General features: G+C 38.5%; 1 protein-coding gene across 1 annotated transcript in view; it reads left to right on the forward strand.

Annotated features, from left to right (window-relative positions):
* Nucleotides 1-15148, forward strand: part of SV2C (synaptic vesicle glycoprotein 2C) — a gene marked incomplete at both ends in the record, with an annotated part of 83771 nt that extends 68623 nt beyond the window's left edge. The window contains 4 exons of the mRNA XM_082497853.1: nucleotides 1557-1690; nucleotides 2976-3179; nucleotides 4081-4240; nucleotides 14965-15148. Coding sequence (XP_082353979.1) covers nucleotides 1557-1690; nucleotides 2976-3179; nucleotides 4081-4240; nucleotides 14965-15148 — 682 coding nt within the window. The remainder of the gene's footprint in view (nucleotides 1-1556; nucleotides 1691-2975; nucleotides 3180-4080; nucleotides 4241-14964) is intronic.
* Nucleotides 15149-23728: the final 8580 nt, after the last annotated feature.

The following is a 23728-nucleotide window of genomic DNA, read 5'->3' on the forward strand; positions in this document are numbered from 1 at the left end:
TTCCTGTCCAAAGGTAAAAAGTGCATCAGAAGAATGTAGGACATGTAGTCTGTCATTCCTGTTCCAACTGACTAATCTAATTGCTACATTTTCTTTGTTCTCCTCTAGAATTAGGCTACATTTTAAAATGGAAAGTGCTACTTGAAAAATGATAATGAGTTGACACTGAATGCCAGACTGATTTTAATCAGAGTCTGTCACAAATAAGAAATGATATAGTAACTGAAACTAATGGGCTGAAAACACCATTCTTCTGACCAATACACGAAGTGAATTCATTAGCTAGTCAGTCTTTTCCTGTGATAAAAACAATTAGCTTTTGCTCTCCTTTCTCATAAAGATATGATTCCAACAACTTTGTTGGTGAGAGAGTTTAGTTCCTACTCTTTCAGAGGTAGCACATTTTGTGTGTTCCTGTTCCTACTATCAGTCTTGCAGTAGGAAAAATAGTTAGTTACACCAGGTTTAATCAGAGCAGAGCCAGGTCTTTGTTTGGAAGACTTTGCCATTTTAACAGTTCTTACTGCCATATAACAATTAAAGTACTGCTTTTCAAACTCTTACCACTTCGGGTGAAATCTGCCAGCAAAACCTGCCCTTTTTTTAGCTGTAACTTTTTCCATGCCTTTATGTGAAATAAAGGATGTCACAAAAATAATGATGCATCTCTACATCTTTCTTTTTTTTTTTTGTTAGCATAATGACGTTATTTGGTAGAATCATACTAAAAAAGGCTTACAGGAGTGTTTTAGTCTAGTAAGATTGAGGTAGAAAGTTACGGCTAGTAATACACTTCGTCATTGACTTTTTCTATGAATGACTTGATTGACAGCCATGATCAAAGACCTAGGAGTTAAATGAGAGTCAGTAGGAAGGAGAATGTTCAGAAATAAGAAAAGCTATGGACAGTTTGTTTATACCTGTTTTATATACACAGTAATAGCAATTGCATCCACAGACACGGGAGTAACAAACACGTACTTCCAGTTAGCTATCTAGCTGTATAACTGGCAATGTAATTGTTGTGTTTATGTTAAACCATTTTGCAAAACCATTTTTTAACACTTGGACCAGTGTGTTTTGCATGTGAGCCTGACACAGTGCCCGGTGTATTCATCTGGAGAAATAAAGATTCTTAAAAAATTCTTTCTTTCCAGCTTGTTGGTACTAGCAGGTGTTTTTTTCAAGAGACTGAGTTTCTGGAGCCAATGTCCAACCGTAATGTCAAATTACAACTAATAGTAATTTTACAAGGCTATTCCATGAATGTCACAACATTGGTTTTGGTTGATGGTTAAGGACAAGTAATAACAGAAACATTATCAAGGAAATCGTATTACCAGTTGTGGCTGGTGGCTATGGGGAGCTATTTGTCTTATTAATGTATTAATAGTATTTTAGAATCAGCTAATCATTAATTACGCCTCCAGAATGCCTTTAAGGAAACATTATTACTGGGGTTGAGATTTTTCAGGGCTGTATAGCTTCATCAGCTTGACCTGTTGCTCTTTCTAACCTATGAAGGTAGACTGACAGAAATTAATTGTATTGGGCAGGTTCATTATGATGAAGTTTAAATCAGTAACCTTCGAAGATTCACTTTTTAAGAACTGTGTGTTTGAAGACATTACTTCACTGAACACATACTTCAGGAACTGTACTTTTGTGAATACCACCTTCTACAACACAGGTATTACACGAAAAAAATCCTGAACGTACATTGTTCAGCTGTGTGTTCTCATATTATGTTTATAACTTCTGGATTTTTACTAAAGCATACAAGAAGTCCTCTTGGTGGGAATAAAAAGCTATAAAAAGCTACAAGCCTCTGTAATATTATAACAGAAAAGTGAAAGGATTACACTCACACTAGAGATAGCACAGGCCTAATATTGACTCAGATAATAAACATCTCTTTGATATTAATCTCTAAAGAGATTCAGTCTAGAGACAAGAAAATACATTTACTGCTTTACAGGTAGCTTTAGCTAGCGTATTCTTATTTAGACTAAATGGGACTTTGTTCATTGTGATCGCTGTGGCACGGGAATCTGAGTTCAGGATTCAAACTACCTAATCTGTAATCCTTCCCATTCTCCTAAGTGTTGAACAAAAATAGGAATGCATATTTTCACATGTTTAAAAACGTTCTCTTTTTTTTTTTTTTTTTTTCAGTTTAATAAAACATAACTGAAAGTAGAACTTGGCCAACTAAGCTTGTAGGAAGGATGGGGCACTTCTTGGAAAGATGGGGCACTTCTTACAGCTTTCCCGTAACTCCAGCAATCAGTAATAATAGTAGAGTTAGATTTTGGAGCAAGAAATGCACAGCTTTCTTTGTGTGCAAGGAAGGTATTCCTGATTTGGGGTTATAAGGCTGACAGGAGGAACAGAAAGAAAGTGGAAGTATAGGGCGGGATATCCAAAAAGTTACTGGAAGAAGAATGGCCTGAATGGGTTGTGTGTAGTATCTTATCTGTGTTCGAGCTGAAGACCACAAGGCCTTCTCAGAAATAAAAATTAGTTTAATTTGAATTCTGTAGGAATGTTTCTTTTCAAAGGAAGTCAAACCAAACTGAGCATGATCACCAGACTCATCTGAAAGGCTGTCTGGTGTGGAAATAGAATATCTGATACTGAGTAAGATCAAGTGGAAGAAACTTGCAGATACCCAGTGCTTTTTATGCGAGGCCAGCTGGTGCTGAAAGGCCTTTACCAAATGCAGTCCAAGCAGAGCTGAAATACAGTAATGGAACTTGCCTAATTCCAGGCCTTAGTTGTTCTTTTTCATGAGCTTTGCATATTTTTCTATTAAGATAAAAGGGTATCAAAATTAACAGCCATAACTAGTCCCATTTTACAAAGCAGTGAAAGCTCCGAGTTATTAAAGTTGCCTAAACTTGAAATGTTTTTAATCAAAAGCTGCACATGGAGTGGGCTGTTAGCTGAACTGTTTCTTTTTCTTCTTTCCACAGATCTCGAGCAATATAAATTTGTTGACAGCGAATTGATAAATTGCACATTTTTCCACATCAGAACAGGATGCCAGATTTCTTTCGATGACGACTACAGTGCCTACTGGATTTACTTTGTTAATTTCCTGGGAACTTTGGCAGTGTTACCAGGGAATATTGTGTCTGCTCTTCTGATGGATAGAATTGGACGGTTAACGATGCTAGGTAGGGGCTTCACTTTAAAACAGGGACCCAACTGGACCCAACAGGGACTAAAGCTCTCCCGATAAAGTAGCACGTTCACTTTTTAAAGAATTTGATTCAGAGAGATACAAAACTTACCTTCCGCAAATACTTAATTTTTGTGGCATCACAAGTGCCATTTTTAAAAGCCCGCAATTTAGAAACACTAGGAACAAAGGGTTCTGTAACCAGTTCTGCTGTGCCACATTATCAGTCATTGCTCTTCCAGTCGGATATTACAAGGCCCTTATTTAGGCATTTGGAGAGTACTGGCCATTGGCTTGTCTTTGCCCCAGCTGAAAGGAAAGCGAGATGTGCACAGGTAACCCTCAGTTAGTGGAGCAGCTCTTCAGAAGAGTCAGCAGTCCTTTGCCTGTTACCTATTTTGCTAAGTAAGATAAGTAAGATAAGGCTTACCTACAATGACAAATCTGTTTTCAGTTTCCTTAAATAACTATGTGGTAGTTCATTGTATTCATTTTCTTGGAGAATGTATCTATATAAATGCAATTCCCACTCAGTGTTTTTATTGCTAGAATATACGAATGAGTTTCATGCAATTGCAGAAGATGATGAACAAGGAAGAATGGGGGTATTTTTCCCCAGGCATCTTGCTTTGGGAGTTCAGAAAGGGTTCCAGCTTAATACTTTATGGTATATCCGAATATTTAAGGAGTTATGTGTTCTTTTCTCTATGAACCCCTTACAACGTTTGTCTACCCCACTGATCCTACCAGCATAGGAGGTCTCTTTAGTTTTTAACTCAAATATATGGGTCAGTTAATTAGCTACACTGTGTGTATAGCAACATTAGACAAACAAACAAAGATCATTCTCTAAATACAGCTCCACTTTATGTTCATTTCACCTGTCCCTTACCTAGGTGGTTCCATGGTCCTCTCTGGCATCAGCTGTTTTTTCCTGTGGTTTGGGACCAGTGAATCCATGATGATTGGTATGCTGTGCCTCTACAACGGCCTCACCATTTCAGCCTGGAACTCTCTAGATGTCATTACTGTGGAGCTGTATCCTACAGACAGAAGGTATGTGCAGATACACCTCCCCTAACCACATGGATGTTATCTCTATGTACCAGCACAGATGGTAAACACAAATGGTTATGTATGAGCTTTACAGAGGTAGTGATATTTTGAGTGGGACAAATGAATAGTTTGTCTTATGAATAGCAAGGGGACAAAAGAGATTTTTTGAGCTATTCGCTACGCATTTCACATCAAATATCTCCTGGTCAGGAAAAGGCCGCAAAAGTAGTTTCATATGCAAAAAGAAGGTCTAACTGCTACTCTAATTTAAAACACAGCTAATGAGTAGTATTTCTGAAAATGGTAATGGAATATTTCGTGTTTGCCCTAGTACAACTGGCTACAAAGGCAATAGTTGGTCAAAACCAGCAATATAGCTGCCTTTGCCTGTTGGCTGTGAAATGGTGGGGATGATAATAAAAATCACTGTCTGGAGCTGAACATCATCTTCTGGAAGAGATTGTGGGCTTGAACCATGCTGAGCTGTTAAACAGTTTGTTGCGAATTTGTATGCAGGGTCACCAGGAGTGTACATACTCAGCATTAAGTGGATATGAAAATATATCAGGCACTGCTGTTGACTCTTCAGGGCTCTTGCAGGAATGCTCAGGACAACTTTAATGTCCTTCAAGCATTTCTGCTTGATGACATAGGGTGGTTTTTTTTCAGATACAATCTACTTTTTAATGGTGAACTTATGTCACATAATGGACTGAAGGAAGAAAAGTCAAGTCCTATGCTGTTGTATGTCAAGTGTAAAAATGTAAAAGCACCATTTTCTTGAATAGACTGAGATATTTCTTCCTGCTCTCCTCCTTCAACAAATTTTATCTACAGTTGCCCAGATTTCTGCCAAGAGACAGTGTGTCCTTTCCCCTGTCACAGTGCTATTCATTATGTCTTTCACTAGACGTTTCAAATATGGTGAAAAATGCTTCCAGTTTATAAATGTGCGATGCTTTGCTGGCAAGTCTAGGCTTTTCGACGGAGGTGTAACTGGCTTTAGTATTGTCCATCAGGAGAGAAAGACTGTAGACTAGCTTCTCTGTTTCCTTTTTATTGGCATTTTAAAAATATATGCTTCTTCACGCAAGAAATTGATGTCCGTTGCTGTGATTGTATTGAATAACCATACTGGGCTACTTGTGAATATAAAGCACTAAGCTTTAATATTAAGTGCTACTGTATTTATGATACCTCAGGAAATTGTTCTTCTGGCAAGAATTTTTCCATCACCCAAACTCTATAATATAATTCCAATAAATGTCCTTTAGAAACAGCTATCTCTTTGGTATTCCTGAATGTAGCAGCCACAAATATTTTCTTAAAATGAAGTAAAGAAAAACAATTGGAAAAGCCATTGATGTTAATGGAAACAAAAATAATGATCATTGCTAAAAATGATAAAAAGAATGTAACTGATATCTGTTCTAAGGCATCTGTGTTTGTAGCTAATAGTTGTTTTAAATAGTTTCTGCTAGTTTGGGGATTGTAGCAAATTCTTCCTCCTTTTTCTTTTTAAGAAGCTTACGTGAAATAAAAGTTGTCTGAAACTCCACCTCAGAAATTTACTTGCAGCTGAGCTGTTGGGGTTTTTTGCAACAACTAAGACAAAAAAAAACTTGTCACTTTGTATTATTGATATAAAAAGGCTGATAGGCCAAATCTACCTGTGCCAGGAAAGACATTGCTGTTATATACTGTAGATGGCATTTTTTTCCAAGGGTTCCAAAAGTGGTGGAACCATCACTGCCAGTGTTTGCCAGTTGAATTACAAGGAAATGAGCAATTCTAGAAGTTACTTCCTAGACATGTTTTTTTTTAGACTGGGGCAAAGCTTTTTCATGTTTTCTGGAACTATTTGAAAATTAATATCTTCAGGGACTCAAATAACTCTCTTCCCCAAATTTTTTAGCTGTTTTTTTTTCCTTTTAATCCAGACCAGCTACAGTTTAACAGCCACCATTGCCCACCTCTGATGGTCCCGTCTTCCCTTCCAAGACTTTTCTGATCTCCATAGCCTGGCATGACTTGCCACAGTTTGCAAGGAATTTCCAGCTTCTCCAAGTAGCTGTAGGGCTGAACAACCTTTCTAAGCATATACCGTGCATGAAGCTGCCTGACTTGCTTTTGCATATGAGGTCCTTCATACTTAATATGATGCCCTCTTTCACTTCAAAGCTGCATCCAGTGTGAATCTGGTCCTGAAACTGGCTTCCAGTTTCCCCTCAAAAGGCAATCTGGGCACAACAGCTTTGCTCACTCTATCACTATTTTACTATTCCAATATGTACTTTTTTCTTACTCCGGATCAGTGAAATGACCACAAACCAGCAGCAAAGTGCAGCTGGAGGTTGGGTTGGAAGAAAAGTGTGTGGAAGGAAGAGAGTTCACACCACCATGCACAAGAGACCAGGCTGGGAAGCCCCTCCTTTTCCTCCTGCACAACTCCTCTTGGAGACCAGCCAGTTGCCAAACAGCCGGGGCTTTGCCTGTATCATGCAGTGTAATACAAAAGGTGTTTCATAAATCGTACTCCAGGTTATTTAGGGATCTTACTGGCTTTTTGCCAGGTAGGGGTGTGGTGAGTAATTTGGAAATGTGTGGTGTATATGATACACAGCACACATTTCAGTTTCCTCTTCATCGGCTGCCTGCAGGGCAGGGTTTAAGTTGCTTCAAAATCTTAACAGATTTGGATTCTGTATGCATTCACACTCATCTACCTATTTACATTTTAATTTATTAATGCCTGAATATGAGGTAATTAAGTAGTTTGTCCTATATTCTTGACGAGTACTTTCAAATTTTATGTCATTTTAGCATAGCTCTTGCTTGCATGTTCTTCACAAAATCTCAGTTGATTTGCACAACTGCTAAAATAAGAGATGTTAGATTTCAAAGGGTTCTCTGGTAGACGACAAAGTTGTGTTAAAGGGTGAAGATATGTTACTAATTCTAGTCATAGGTAGGTTTCTGTCTTCCAGATGACACACATGGTGGTAATGAATAATCTTTTGTTGTAATTATTTATTTATTTATTTATTACTTTTCAATACAGAAATTTTAAAGGACACTCATGATCACTAGCTATAAACTAGCTGATTTCAAATCCAGCTCCACAATGTAAAGAAATTGTATTAACTCATCTTTTGTCTCATCTTTTCTCTTGTCTTTTGCCTTATCTTCTTGATGGCCTGTGCTATTCTGGGCTAGTCAGCAGGTTCTGAAAGTCGTGACCCTCTTGAAGGCCCAACCAAACTATTCCACAGCCCTGGAAGCTCTGCTCCGAAGGAGAGTTAAATGTCTTGCAAGCCATTCTGGGTGTTCCTAGAGTGATTTCCTTTGCTTTCATAAGCTTTCCATATTTTCCAAACACTGCTTTGAAAGGAGGTGATGTAGAAATTGAGGCACAGAGGAAAATTATATTGTTAAAAATTACTTTAGGTGTCCAGTTTGACACATGTGGCACCAACAGTCCCAGTCACTGCACATTTTAGAAGAGGGAATGGGCGAAAGTGTAACTTCCACTGCAGCTATAAATGCTCAGCACTTCAGTGAGACAAACCTGAAGGTGTGAAGCTGAGCACCCAGAAAATGTGAAGTGCCTACTTAATCACCCTTTAGTTTGCTTTAAGTCACTTGCTCGAATCAAATTCTGCAGCAGTGCGGGGATCGTATCCTTTCTCCTCACAGCACTCCTGACACATTAACCATGAGACTGCTTTCTCATCTTGCAGTCCCCAGCCCTATTCATAGCGCACCATCCAATCTCTGCAGCAGATGAGGGAAACCAAGTTTTCTTCACTATGTTTATGTTTTAACCTCAAGCTCTCTTTGTTCTGTGCATTGGCAGAGTGATGTGGAAAAAAAAATACTGTGTGATGAGGTAATTATGGCTTGTGTTGTAATGTGTGTGTCCAAGGGGCTTTCAATAACATTGCACAGTTTCCTAGCTCTGCCTGTAATATAAATATGAATGGAAGAGAGTTAAAATTCTCTGAAGAAGTAACATTTAGGAGTTTTTTAAGACTTTAAAATGCACGCTTGACTTTCACATAAATTATAAATATCTTCTTATGAACTAACTTGGGAAGCACTAGCTTTATAAGTCAAGAGTCTTGTCAAGGAGTGGATACAACAAACAACCCAAACCTAAACAGAAAGTGGAACAGAAATAGGTCATCTACCACAGACTAAATCAAGGTCAGGTTGCATCAGATAACCAGCAATTCATCAGTTTTACTACAGCTGCCAGACCTTTGGGGTTTGAATCTTGGCTCGGGATATTTGGAATTCAAGGTGTGCTATTAAATGAAGTCATCCTGTTTTGCCTTCTTTTAATACCTCAGAAATAAGTTCTTAAGGGTTTGGCCATAATTAAGAAATAAGTCACCTATCTTCCGTGCATTATATTTATCTTTTCCTCTTCTTCTTGAGCCCTGAGACTCTATCCCCAGATTAATAAGCATTATTCACAGGTTATCTTAAGTCCAGTTTCGTGTTGTTGTGGCTGTCAGAAGAGAAGTTTTCTATTCTTTTGAGACATAACAGCAGTCATCATCTTACAGTAGACTGCCTGACAGCTATTTTCTACTGCCATCCTGTGGATATGGTTCAACTGCATTTTGCTGAAACTTCGTGTTAATGTTTTTAAGGCATGACATGCTGAACCTATGCAATGCTTTGGGCAGTAGTCCAAAGCAGGAAGGCAAATTCCACAGTTTTAATTGCACACTGAGTGCTACAATTGACCAGGCTATGACACGCATCTTTGTACTAATTTTTTAAAAGATCTTAGAATGTCTGGACATGAGAAAATTTTCCGTAGCACATTCAGAAACTCTTGTTTAATAGCCTTCGCATATTAAAAATACCCACAAAAGTGATATTCAGAGTTTTTTGTAACTTGCCGCATAGGCTCAGCACTAGGTCTGGCAAGAAAGTTATCGAATATCTTTGCTACACGTTCAGTAGCACTCCACTGCAGGAAGATTAAGTTTTTAGGTGCTCTGATTATCAGCAGTGGAAAAGTGGGCCTGAAGTACTTTATGTAGGAATACAGGCACCTGGTCTAAGAAGGAGCATATGTGGCAACCAGGCAACAAGCTCTTTTAATCTAAAGGCTTGGATAATCCCTCTATTTTTAACTGTTTGGACTCTTGCCATTTTTATGTGGGGCTTGGGTGAAAGGAAGCTAAGCGGTTTTCTTTGTTGCAGCTTTCCCAGCAGCAGAAGTAAAATACATTGCGGAAAATTTCTTTTCGCTAACATCCAGCTTTCTCTCAGACCTGACACTTTTATAGTCAATACTAAAATCTGTACTTTTTTTTCCAAGACAATCCCAAATTGATTCGCCAGCATTATCTTATGGATGTGCCTGAAGGATTTAATGACATTCTGTAGCTGGACAAGGGGTTCTTGCTACTGAACTCCCTTGACCAGTAATAAGGATTGCTCATCGAGTCAAAAAAACATTTTTGTGCCAGTGCTTCACCCAGAAACTGATCAATATAACAGAAATTGGTGTATATAGTAATGGCCTTATGCCTTTAGATTTTTTCACTTAATTCATTCATGGTGCTGAGATGACACACCACATATCTTTGATCATTTGCAGACTTTCTGTACACTCCAGGACTTTCCTGAAACACTGTAGCAGAGACTGTACTCGTGCTGCAAAAGAAGACTATGCTTTTATATGCATGTGAATTACAGCATATTTATTGCCTGGCTATCTTTATTTCCCTGGATTCAGTAGAATTAATTATAAAGGCATGAATTGATACAGATTTTAGTTCCTTTGGATCACAAACACCATTTTAAGAAAGATGTTTAAAACCCAACAAGTTTGAATTTGCTATCCCTAGAGCTCAACAGTTTGCTCAATGACTTTGTTCTGACGATTTGTAAAGAACAAACACATGTTCAAATACAGAATTAAAATTGAAGATTTTGAAGGCAGAAGTTTGAACAGTGACAATGCTTTTCAGGTACAGGTCACTACAGCATTTCACTTTACCCTGTAAAAATCTTACTATTCCTGCCAATGATGTTTGTATTTTAGGCAAAAGGATATGCCTGAAAACTGCTTCAAGATCAAAAGATTGAACTTCTGCTGCATTATTCATTTTGTATCATCAGGACAGCCAAGGGCAATAAAAATGGGCTTACTTTGTCTTACTCTTCTTTGTTTATAATTTGATAACATTAATGGGATTAGACAAATAAAAACCCCTTGCAATTGGAAAAATTGAATAAGTCCATTTTACAAAGCAGAACTGTTTCTCCAGTGCCAACAAATTACCTTAATTTTGCCCAGATATAAGAGAGATTGTATTACAAAATTACTTTAATAATGTGATTTTGGGTATATAACTTATAATAGATAAAAATCACAGTGGCAGCCCTGAATGTGCTATCTGTAGAGCCCAGCATGTGAAAAACAGTGGTCCAAATTGCTCAGAAAATTGTATTCAGGCCCCTGTTGTAACTAGTTGATATAAGCAAATAGCATCTGTGAAACAGCTTACCTTTATAAGGCAATATAAAACAACACTGAATATAAGTAAAGCATCCCCATATGTGTTGTGCTATTGCATTTCCAAAGATTTCCTGCCTGTATCTACCCAAATTTGCTTTGGCTAGATCTATGTATTCTTTGGGGATTTCTGGTATCTCTCTGAATACAGAGGCTGTTGATGACTAAGTGTCTGTTTTCCCTGTGTGAACAGGTTTTTTCCTGTTGCTGTTGTTTGGGGGCAAGTTTGGTTTTACATCAGTACCTGGCAGCTGAAAAAATTGTATTTACATGTGCAGACACTGAGCACAACCAGTCACCACCATAACTTTAGAAATACTTTCTGTGCATAAACGAGGCCAAAAATAGAACAGTTCTGACTCTTTTCCTCTGTTTCTTCCCCTGACTTCTTCAAAATACCTGCAGCCTGTTATTATCATATTATATAGTGTTTTCCATGCGGGCTGTGCTATCTTTAACCTCTTCCTACCTGTTTGTGATAAAATCTATTTTACCACAGTCTTTTCTCTTCATGCTCCTCCTTCCTATCTGCACTCTTGTTCCCCCAAGAAGATGCATCAATCTGAAGCTCCTCTGCTCTCAGGATCTTTCTCCCATCCTGGTCAGCTTCCTCCAGATATTCTTCTGGTGTTCTGCTCTATCTGCCCTTGTAGTACAGATGTTTCTGTTGTACAGATTTAATCTTCTTCTCATAGGCTTTGAAAGATTACTCCAGTAGGGTGGCTGTTTGCTGCTTCCTGCAGTGCATCTCCCATCTCCTCCTTTGGACCGATTCCACCAAAAGTCTTCCTTAAAATGGGCAAGTTTTAACTTTCTCATTTCTCCTCCGAGGAAGGCATTTTCAAGGAGCTGCTGCAAATGTTTCTCTGCCAGAAAGTTTCACAAGCAACACTTCCAAAATTTCCTTATCTGCCCTCAGCATTGTGGTCTCACACAACCCTCACTGGTCTACACTGTTGGACGGTAGAGCATGTCACTTTGTAGATGGTTATCTCCAGTATGTGCATGTTTAGCTTTTCTTGGGAATAAGTATTACGTTTAAGTACTGCAGGTCGACTCAAATTTAGAAAAAAAAAAAAAAAAAAAGAAAACTAAGGGCTTTGAACATAGAGGAGGCATACCTGAGTCTCTTCTGCTTCTTTTTCTACAGTGTTTCTAGGTAGTTTCTGCTCTGCCATCAGAATGACCTGTCCCTCCTTAGATGTTACTGATACTTACTGTCATGCAATATTTGGATGGGTGCCACATATTGCCCAAAGAGGAATTATGATTACATCAGGCAAAATAAGAATTAGTCTGATAAATCTCAGGTATTTTAAACAGACCGAAACACTGCTGTCAATTGCAAGAGACATATAGCCAAACTAAAAATAAATTTATTATGATTATGAGCACCCAGCAAAAGAGACAAATTTGTCAGAAAAGGTACATGATATACAGAGCTGACACTGGAACAGTAAGTATCAACTCTTCTGATTTTACTTCCATAATGTTTTAGGCAAAGATGTTTGACTTTGGTCTGCAACCATGGACAAACAAATACTTAACGTTAACAGAAAAAAAATAGTTTTGGAGGTATATTAACTCATCTGTTCCATGTCTTAATTCTTTTCTGAAAACATCCTTTTAACTGATTTAAGAATTTGACAGTCAAAGTACTGTTAATTCAAGTCAGCACATTTCTGAATCTTGTTCAGATTCTGGAGTTGACTCTGTGGGTTAACTAGAGTTCTGCTTCTCAGAGCAAACTAGAGTGATTTAAAAATATATTAGAAGGATCTAGACCTACCTTCAACTTTCTCCTGGTGAATATGTGTACCTTATATATACCAGGGCTGGTATAATTCTGCAGCACAGCATGTCAGATAGTCAGAGGATGGACAGTGCTGAAACCCTCTATATCCCCGTCAACTATATTAGGCAGAAGCTTTTACCTCTCCCCCAGTATAAAACTTGGATGTAGGACACCAAAGGGCCAGACTGATCAACGCTATTGAGACCCAGTGGCCAGATTTGCAGAAGAGCAGAAGGGGTGAACTAGTGACACTCTGGGCTGTGGCCATGCGTCTGTTGTTGCTTGAGGGAGAGAATCACTTCTCCCTTGACACTGTGGTTTGCTGTTATCAAAATAAAAAAATAGATCTGGGAACAACATTGAGAGTTTATATCCTTGCTCTCAGCTGGCAACAAGTCTGCTTACTTCAAGCTGATTCTCTGGGCTGCTCTTTAGGATCTCTGGTAGAAGTTTCTCAAAATTATTTCCTAGGAATTCAGGCTACATCTTGAACATCAGGCTACATGTTGAACTTAATGAGGTTCAACTAAAGCAAGTGCAAGGTCCTGCACCTGGGGAGGAAGAATGCTAGGCACCAGTATAGGTTAGGGGCAGACCTGCTGGGAAGTAGCTCTGAGGAGAAGGATCTGGGGGTCGTGGTAGACAGTAAATTATCCATGGCCCCGCAAAGTGCTCTTGTTGCCAAAAAGGCCAATGGAATCCTGGGCTGCATAGGGAAGAGTGTGGCCAGTGGGTCGAGGGAGGTCATTCTCCCCCTCTACCCTGCACTGGTGAGGCCACAACTGGAATACTGTGTCCAGTTTTGGGCTCCCCAGTTCAAGAGGGACAGGGAACTGCTGGAGAGAGTCCAGCGAAGGGCAATTAAGAAGATTAAGGGCTTGGAGCATCTGCCTTATGAGGAAAGGCTGAGAGAGCTGGGACTCTTTAGCCTGGAGAAGAGAAGGCTGAGGGGAGACCTTATTATGGCGTACAAGTATCTAAAGGGTGGGTTGAAGGAGGATGGAGCCAGGCTCTTTTCAGTGGTTCCCAGTGACAGGACGAGGGGCAATGGGCACAACTTAGAACACAGGAAGTTCCGTTCAAATACACGGAAACAGTTCTTTACGGTGAGGGTGACAGAGCACTGGCACAGGCTGCCCAGGGAGGTTGTGGAGTCCCCTTCCCTGGAGATTTTCAAGACCCGCCTGGATGCAGTCCTGAGTAATGTGCTCTAGGCAATCCTGCTTTGGCAGGGGAGTTGGACTAGATGATCTCTAGAGGTCCCTTCCAACTCTGAAAATTCCGTGATTCCGTGATCTGAGAACAAGACTTCTTCCTTTCCTTCACATGCACCTCAGTACAGTAACTCGGGCTCTTTTTAGTCACTCAGACCATTAACATTCCTGTTAATCCCTGCTGTTTAAACTGGAGGCTTTTTCCTTCTAATGGCAGTATTTCACATTAACAAGAAAGAAACATTTTGTTCTGAAAAGAAGTTTCTATCCTCCTGATTCTTATTATTTTATCCCAGTGAGCACAGTGTGAACTCAGCATAGTCCTCTCTTCCCCTTCTAAGTGATTTGAGAAATGTTAGAGATTCTACTGTCATGCAGAGATTTTTGTTAGGACGCTTTTGGTAGTTCAAACTTATTTCTGCAACTGTGAATCATACAGTCATGTCAAAACACAATTTATTAAAATGATAGCAGTTTGCATAATACATCTATGCATGGGTTACCAAACACCTAAATTATTTAATCCAGACTACTAAAATCAAAGCACTGTAATGCAAAAGCCCTTCTGAGTTGTTTGAGTCATACTTTCTGTTGGCAATCATCTATTTCCTTTCCCGTTTTTTCAAAGTTTCTCAGATATCTCTACTGCCTCAAGCAGGGTTTCTTTATGCCCTATTCTCTTCAGATTTAAGAGACAAACATCCATTATTATTGGAGGTCTCATTAGCCTTTTGAGAAAGCACTGATTGAACATGTATACCACCTGTAAGAAAACTGTTTCTATTCAGTACTCAAAGATTATTTTGCTTTTATTCTGGTGACTTCTTTCCCAAATCACCAAGTAGCTCTCAAAAGATTTCCCACCTCCTGTCTCCCAATCCAGCATTTTAAGTGTTAATGAATTTCCATTTGCAAGTCCTTTGTTCTACTGTAGAGGTGTAAAGTTACCTATTCAGTCATTCATTTCACATTTTGGTCCCTGAGGCAGCAGAATGAATTTGCCTCAATAAAATGCTGAGCTTTGATTTCGTATTATAAAGACAAGCGCAGAATCCTTGTTGGCATAAATTCTGTTTAAGATATTGGGGCTATTCTGGTTTATTCCCACTGAGGGTTTGTCTCAAAGGCTTAACTCTTTCACCCATTTTTAACTTTCTTCTGTTTTCTCTTCTAGGGCAACAGGCTTTGGCTTTTTGAATGCACTATGCAAAGCAGCAGCTGTACTTGGAAACTTAATATTCGGTTCCCTTGTTGGTATCACCAAAGCAATCCCTATTCTCCTTGCTTCTACTGTTCTAGTATGTGGAGGTCTGGTAGGACTTCGGCTTCCTGACACAAGAACCCAGGTGTTGATGTAACCGGAAAAAGCCATTTACTGTTTATTTCCTTCTTCATACAACTGTCAGCTCTCATGACTGATGGTGCAAAGGCTTCAGATTCTCAATGCTTATTAGAGTGCTCAGATGTCAGTAGACAAACTCAAAAGTTACTTTGGAATGGCAGAGATTTAGAAACCTCTGTATGAAAGTTTTAAATTTCACTTTCATTTGCTTGCATACATTGCTACTCAAAACCACTTAACTTCGAACTGCAAAGCTACCTCTTAAAACACTTTCAATGACATGTCCAGGAACATAAAAACCATACTGATAATTTGATGTTTAAAATGCAAGCAGTCATATTATTTAAAAATACGTGCTAAATTTGGCCATGGCATTGTGAGCTTTTGTAACAGTACAGACATGCAACTCAATTACTTAGTAGTATTGGTGCAGAGAGTGTTAATTTTACATATATCAATGCATGCAGCACTAATTGGGAAACTACAGACCGCATCAGTATTGAGAATACTGACCTTCTGTGGCTGTGCTTAGGTGGCGAAAACTTGTGGCGACACCTCTTTCTTGGGAAACCTTTTTAGATAGATTCAATTTAAAGTAAAGGTTACCAACTACATCCCGTATTTACCGAGGAGAGGCAACAGCTGCTGCAAGGAGATGAAAAGCCCTTATGGGTAAGCAGCAAAGAAAGTAACAAGATAAGCACTTTTGCTCTTTGCTGCTGATCCTCAAGAAAAAATTTGTTTTCTTCTCACTTGTGGCATCTGGTATATTTTTGCCATTTTGAAACAGTGAACTTGTCACTCTTCCAGGAGTGAATCAATGCAAATATTTATGGTGTTGTAAGTATGAATAAAGGAAGAATCAGGCCAATGAACTATATGAAAAGTAAGATGCTTTCAGAAAAGTTTGTTTGGTATTTACATTTCTAATACATTTTCCTTCATCACAGAAAGGTTATAAAAATATGTGGCTGTAGAATGCCACCTAGTAAATTTAGTCAAGCCATAACTCCAATATATAGTGTAATGTAGTTAAAACATCTCAAAAGATTTTTTTAATGTCGAAACTAAGAAAAGCAATAATAAAAAACACCTTCATTATTTTCAGTTTATAGACTTCTTTATATAACCATTTTCTCAGCTGATTTTAATAGTTCTAGAGATATCTCACCATTTAACACTTTCAAATGTATCTCTGAAAGGCCATTCAGAACGAAGCCATGTCAAGGCTACAGGGAGTGATCACGTCTTTATTAGTCAAAGTGCAAGGATAGAGAGTAAATGGTAGTAAACATAGTCCTTCGAACCCATATTCTGTGGATTGTTCTGGATTACAGTAAAGAGTTTCTCACCAATCCTACTGCTATGAAAACGGCTATGGGATCTCTTTAAAATGTTAGCATTAAAAATTAAATAGAAATACATCCATAAAATTTGCAGACAAAAGGGGCAGATCCTTTGATGACAGAAACTGTCATTGCTTTCAGTGGAACTAAGAAAATTTGTATCAGCTGATGAACTATGTGCAGTTTCAAGTTTCAAAGAACTAATTTGGTGTAAAACATAAGGGAAAATTTATCATTATTTTTTCTAATTATGTCTGATAACATTTATTAGGTGGTTGAATCATTGCCAAAGAAATTAGGCTTTCACATAAGGTCATTGTGTAGTAGGATAGATTTTTTTATTGTTGTTGTTACTTGCTCATATAGATGAGCTCTTGCTCATATATATGAACTTAGTGTGGGCAGTAATATCTATCACTGCATTCTGTGTCAGTCACCATCTTAGTTGTATGCAAAGAGTCGTAAAAGTCCAAATGAGAAGATCGTTCATTACATTTAAATTTCACTGCTTAATTCACTGATTCTAGAAGCTGCACTTTTCAGTTACTAACAAACGCCTATGTTACACATTGTAGCACCAAAATATTAGCCCAAGAAGTGGTTTTCTGCTATTATCAAATGAGAAAAGTGGCTGACTTTAAAAAAGCATGTGTATGGAAAACTAGTCAGCATTTTTTTGCTGTTGATAATTTAAATATGATATAGTGAGAAACAAAGTTTAGTAAGTGTGTTTATTTTGCAATATAAACAGTAAAGGAGATGAAATATTTTATATTTAAGTCTGACAAAAATTTCTTTAAAATTTCTAAACTCTGTTAAGAAAAAGGAGGAAGAATTATTTTTCACTGAGTTCCAGGTTGAGAACAAAATGCTGGCCTTAGTTTTGCATCTGTGGGTTTTGTCCACTAGTCATAGTCTTAATATTATTTCAAGTCTGTTTCCTCTAATGAGAATTATATTTGAGCCCTGTTTCTCTGTGCCATTCATTAGAAACATGTGTCCAACTCCTTGGACTTACTGCACAAATTTTGAAATCTGAAGCCTCTGTACATGTTGGAGTAAGCATCAACAGCAACGGTAAAATATCACATTGTCTTGCTATGCACTGTCCACTTAAAAGTAGTATATTTTATCTGCCTCTATATGTAATACTGAAGAACATCCAGATCCAACACTTCATGCCACCCAATCACTGTGGAGGAAACGGGCCACAGAAAAATAAGGTTCAACTTCTGAGAGCTACAGTTCAAGGCTAACACGCTAAAATCTCATTACATGTAAAATTATGCTGATTTCAATGCTGAATCTTATTCTAAATCCTGACTACATTATAAGCATGTGATTAAGTTTGGATGAGGTGGAACAGAGCAACAACAGGAATTAGTAAAGACAAACAAAGTTCCCAACTGCATGGACTTTGCATGGTCCAGGATTAGACTGAAAGTTCTAAGGTAGGAAAAGGAAAAAAGAATAGTGTGTAGGAAAGGGGAGAAAAAGAAAATGGAAAAGATGAACAAAGAAAAAAATCCATTATTATTTCCAACATATTAACCAAAACCTAAAGCTAGAATCTCCCCATCTGGTGAGCCAGTTGCCTCGACAGATTTGGACTAGTGCACAAGCCAGTGTCAAAGCTGTTTGAACAATAAATTGTTTGGGCTTGAGTGCAGTAAAGGTTTATCTCATAAGGACAAAAGAAGTAAATGCAATTTCAAGCTATAAATACTTGGTTAGATTGATACAATCCACAGGATGGATCAGAAATACTTAACCTATGGAGATCTGGACACCAATGTTACATTATAAGCAAAAGTGATTTGGCTGATCTTTAGTGAATCTGTCTTTTTTTGCGGCTTCCAAAGAAATCTCTGGTAATAAATATTGGACAGTAGGAATTGCACTTCCTTTCTGTGTCTTTTCGCTTATATCTCACACAAAGAGTCGCTTCATGGCCTGTTTAGATCCCCGATACACCACAGAGAACCAAACTTCATAACATTTGTCTATCAGAGCTATCAAACACATGTAATCAAAACTGCCTATTTTTCTGTTTTCACCACTGAACTGACTGACCACTAATTGGAAAATCTTTTTGGTCTAAATTGAAGTAGGATGTAAGGTCTAGTGCTCTTCTCCTGTAAAGCTGAAAAACTCATCCCAATGACGGGAATGACAAAAAGTACAGTGACCCTTGAAGACAGAGAAGAATTACAGCATTTAGAATAGTATTAACCACGACAGTCAAATACTTTAAAATTTGAACACTGTCCACAAAAGAGACACATGGTTTCATTTTTCGGCAAAGAAATTTTATTTTCACTAATTTTACTCCTTACAGGTTGTCTGATAGTAGAGCTTGACTTAGCAGACTCTTATTTCATGAAAGCATCTTATTCATTGTGTTTGTATGTTTTAACCAGATGGGCTCTATTCATGTTAGCACCTTGTTGGTTGGAAGCATGCACTATGACATTTGGTATGCGCTACATTGACTGCTGAGTACAGACTCCTAGCAAGGGAACTAGGACTAGGTGTTCATGGTTTCTGGAGTGCTGAAAGGGATTGCTAATTAATGATAAATTGGGAAGCCTTCTTCCTCTATACTTGATGTTAGCCAGTGCCCTTCTAGAGGTATGTACTACAAAACATTGACACAGGTGAAAAAGTGTTAGCCCACCTTCCTGGTTACTCCGGTAGTCTATTCTTTGGCCATCATCTTAGAAGAGTGGGGCAAAGTCAGACTGCTAACTCAAGCTCTGCTCTCTTTCTCTTCACGCCATTCCATCCCAAATTGCTTTCCTTACCAGAGGACGAATCTTAAAGAAAGTCAAAACTCAGTGGTCCTACTCTCACTTGCTTCTGACTTCATAGGAACATTCAGTAAGATAATTTGCCACATACGTTTTGCAATTTGGCCATCCCTTTTTAAACCAGGATGGAAAGCAAACTCAAAAGTCCTTCAGACAATCTCACCCTTGTAAGGCAGCCAGACTCCAGATTTCCCTGTGTATCCAGAAGGCTGAACTAATACAAGAAGGGATCTCCTCTCAGAATGGGCCTTGTTGGGCTGCTTCTGCCATGGATGCAGATATGGGGTAATCTTCTTGTCTAGCTCAGCTCCATTTGGAGGATATGCTATTCTATGTTCTTGTTTTCTTTTTGTACCACTATGGAGCCTTACCTTTGTGTAAATGCTCTTGAAGCACAACTGCTGATTCCAATTCTTAGCAATGTAATACAGTCCTCAGCCCCTCATATGGACAGCCTCTGTGTGCTGGGTTTTAGCTGTCTTCCTCATTGTGGGTTTTAAAACTATCTTAATTAGTCAGAGAAAGATGTTTACATCCACTTGCACCTCTTTACCTAAACAAGATGATATCATGCTAATACAACCTACAAGCCATGTTTCCTGTTTAATAACCTGGAAATGTAATTGAAATTTCAATCACAATGTTAAAAAATGAATCCTTGCACTCAGGGGGTCAAAGACGCAAGAAGTGAAAACAGAAATGCTCCACTTCCTCTAGAGTCCTGAAAGAAAACACATGTTCGGTAATCATATTCCAGAAGAAAACATGTCTGAGAGACTGCTTTTCTTCTGCATTTCCTGCTCTCTTGTTCATTAAACTCACTGTAAAATATTAGGTATTTGCCTGAATTTGTACTTTCCAATGCTGCTAGCTCAAGAAACACAGCATGAAAAGACAGACATTTGCCTGCAGTTTGGAGGCGAGACAGGGATCAGGCAGTGATGTGGAATTAGCAGACATGTTAGCCAGAAAATCTGGAATTCAGTTCAGAACCTGAATTAAATACAAAGGACCAATTTATAATGCTACTTACAGGTCTCCCTTGCCTTCTCTTACCCTCATCCAGTATACAAACAGTCCATATGCTGAAATCAGTCTCACTTGCTTTCTTCTAACGTTGATAATTTCAACCAAGTGATGCAAAATATTTTTTGATCCATTATCATTAACTGCATTCTTTATTATTCTTGCAGTGGTGAATACCATACTTCTTCCTGCAAAGGAAGGATCGTCTGATATTTAGTCCTACTCTAGATATGTAAGGTTATGATACAGAACTTCATCCACACTTGTGACCTTTCTTTGATGCAGTGACTTAGCATGTCAGAAACAAGAAAAAGACAAAATGGGCCTGATTGATTTACATTTCTTAATTGATAGTAGGTTGAATTATCTCCAAAGATGCTGGTCTGTAATATGTAGCCGTGCTTTCTAGCCCTTGGAGTACATCCTGTCTAATTAAAAATTAATAAAGCAGCAATTATTGGCAGTCTTCTCCCACAACATACACACTAGCTACAATTACTAGGACCAAAATACTTCCAAAAAAAAAATGGGCAAAAACGCAGGTGCAATTGCTTTCTGAGGTAAATAATCTTCCCCGTTTGAGAAAGGTCTAGAACGTATTGCTCACTTCTGACTGCGCAGCCTAATAACCAAGGATTGAAGGTTACTTAACAAGAAAGGTATTTGAATGAGGATGACCTGACACAAAAGTATTGTCCTTTCCACCCAGGGTATTCATGAATATACTTTTTAATGCCACATAACCAAGAAGATTTGTAGAGGTCCTGCCCCTACTCTGGCCATCAACACTTCTGAGCTGTAGCCAGACACATCAGTCTGCAAGCGAGAGAGAGAAATTGCTGGCAGGCTGGCTTTCATCACTCTCTGCACAGCCAGCTACCTAAGCTCATTTCTCTTGGATCCTAAGGATGTGCGTTTTTGCTCAGCCTCCTACTTTCTCATTTTGGACGTCTACCACCTGCCACTCAGTTTTCACCAGTAATCCTGGCCAAGCAAGCTGAAGCTACTTGCTGCTAGTGGACAGCACTCGTAACTCATTGCAAGCACAGTACTCTGCAAGAGTCCCATGTCTTAGGTGTTCCAGTTTCATCTGTTGTCTGGAGTTGTCACCTAGCATTTCTCCCTGATAACACCACATGTTTTCTGATCTATAATATGTGTCTTCTACCCTGTTAATGTCTGCCTTGTAAATATATGCCTGTTCCCCACTGGCTATGTGATAAAAGTCATTTGTGGATCTCATGTAGGCATGTCTTACCCATTAAAGGTTTATCCTTCAAAAGAAGAGGGTCAGGAAAAAATAATGAAATGGAATCAAATTAAATGCAAACCATGAAGATGAAGATTTCAAGGCCTAGGGTTCAATTACTTCCATTTTTGTCGGCTGTTTTCTTTAAATCCTAGCCTACAGCTATATAATACTTTATATTCTAAAGAAATATAACACAGTTAGAGGTGAATACATATTCAGACAGATGTGTGGGTGAGTATACACACATATATCCACACAAATCTCCCTATAACACAGACATATGTAAGACTTACAAACCATATTCTCATCTCATTCTCAATGATACTAAGTATTACTTTCTGCATTATGCATTATGCTTTGAATACATATACCATCCTGCTCCACTCCGGGTGCAGATCCCTTTACTTATTCACGTGCAAAATTGTTGGGATGCCAAGATTCATCTTAGCTAGTCATTAGCTTTTGATCATTGGAAGGAAACTCCTGAAATAGTCTGAAAAATGAACTCTAACTTAGCTGCAGCCTTCCCCCCCTGCCTCACTGTGCCAAACAGCAAAACAGCACATCCTGCAAAGGCACCGGTGGTGCTCCAGTGACCAGGAGACACAGCGCTCTCAGACACATAAAATTCTAAAAGTTATTAATTTTGTCTTATTCAACTAGAAGTCCTTCAAAATGTTCCATGTGGATCTCAACATCTTAACTTCTGTGTACCGCATATGAAATTGTCTGTGTCCTCCCGTGTTGTCTGTTTTTCATTGTTTCTGCATACGTAGCTGCTGTCGTCCTAGTAATGTGGCTAAACAATTGCTTGCCGCTGCGGTTATCAGCAATCTTTGACCAGCCTGAAACACAGCCATTGCCAGGGTGTCTTTCGATTAATGATTAAAATCCACAAAGACCTTCTACAGAAATTAGTGCTGTATAAAGTAATGGCAACTATAGTTTGAGCAGATCCAGGGCAAAAATAGCAGCAGATGCCCAACAGAGCAGAGAGGGTGGAGAGAGCTCTTTCAAAAGCTCTGGCATCTGCTACATTTCACTTTCCCTCTTTGCAGGACAGCCACCCTTTCCAGTGTGCTTCTTCCGGTAGGGGACATGCTCACATGCTACAGAAATAAGTCGGCAGAAGAAAAGTGCACATACCTTCCACAGGACTTAACAATATATATTTGCTATAGGAGAGCCAACTCTATACTGAGATTAAGACAAACAAACAAACAAACAAACAAACAAACAAACCCAAGCAGCCTGCAATTCTTTCTCCCCCCTCCCCCCCCCGTGTGTTCTATGAGTTTATAAACTGAAGACCAGTCTATACCAAACCTTTGGGAGGAGACCATGAAAGGGTAGCAATGCTCATGTAATATACTTTTGGAAAGCAGTGGGTCTTTCTGAAAGGAAAACATACTCACTGAGTGAGACTGTAGCATATGGTTCTTACTTGTGATCATGAATATATAGTTTAAAGTAGAGAATTTCTGTTCAGGTTCAAAGTAGCAGTAGATAATACTATCTTCTATTTTGAAGTTTTTAAACATAGATTAAAACCAGTAGTTTAGAAGGAAAAAGAGAATATTAAAATTTTTAGAGCGATCTTACAAAAGACAACCTCCCGTCATCTTTTTTGGCCAAACCGTACAGCTCTTTCCTATTTCTTCCTGCCACAGATCCCTTCTGATATGGTGATTGATTTCATTAGTTCTTCACTAGTGAAGTGAAAGTTTTTACTGACATTTGCAACAAAAATGGGAGCAGGCATGAAATTAGCGCTGTAGGAAAGCTAGCTCATTTATAAAGAGTTAAAAAAATGCACCCAAGCTGCTAGTGACTGCATTTATTGTCTTCCTAGTGGTTTAGGACCATACAAAGTGTTATATGAAACTAGTATTGTGTGTGTAAACTGATCCCCATTTAAATCAATGAACCAATTTGCAGGACCGGGATCTTAGCTTTCCCTTTCAAAAATATTAAATACATGGTTGCGTATACTGTCATGCTGGAATTGCTGTTGTAAAAGAAATGTTCATTTAGTCCTTATTTTTAACACTCATAATTTTAGCCTGGCTTTTTCCTATGAATGTAACATTTCCCAAACAGTAAAAGGACTTTTAATAGCATGCCTTGCTGCAAGTCTAATTAATCAACTGACAGCTTATTTT

Source organism: Vanellus vanellus, assembly GCF_965231255.1.
Source record: "Vanellus vanellus genome assembly, chromosome: Z".
NCBI lineage: Eukaryota > Metazoa > Chordata > Aves > Charadriiformes > Charadriidae > Vanellus > Vanellus vanellus.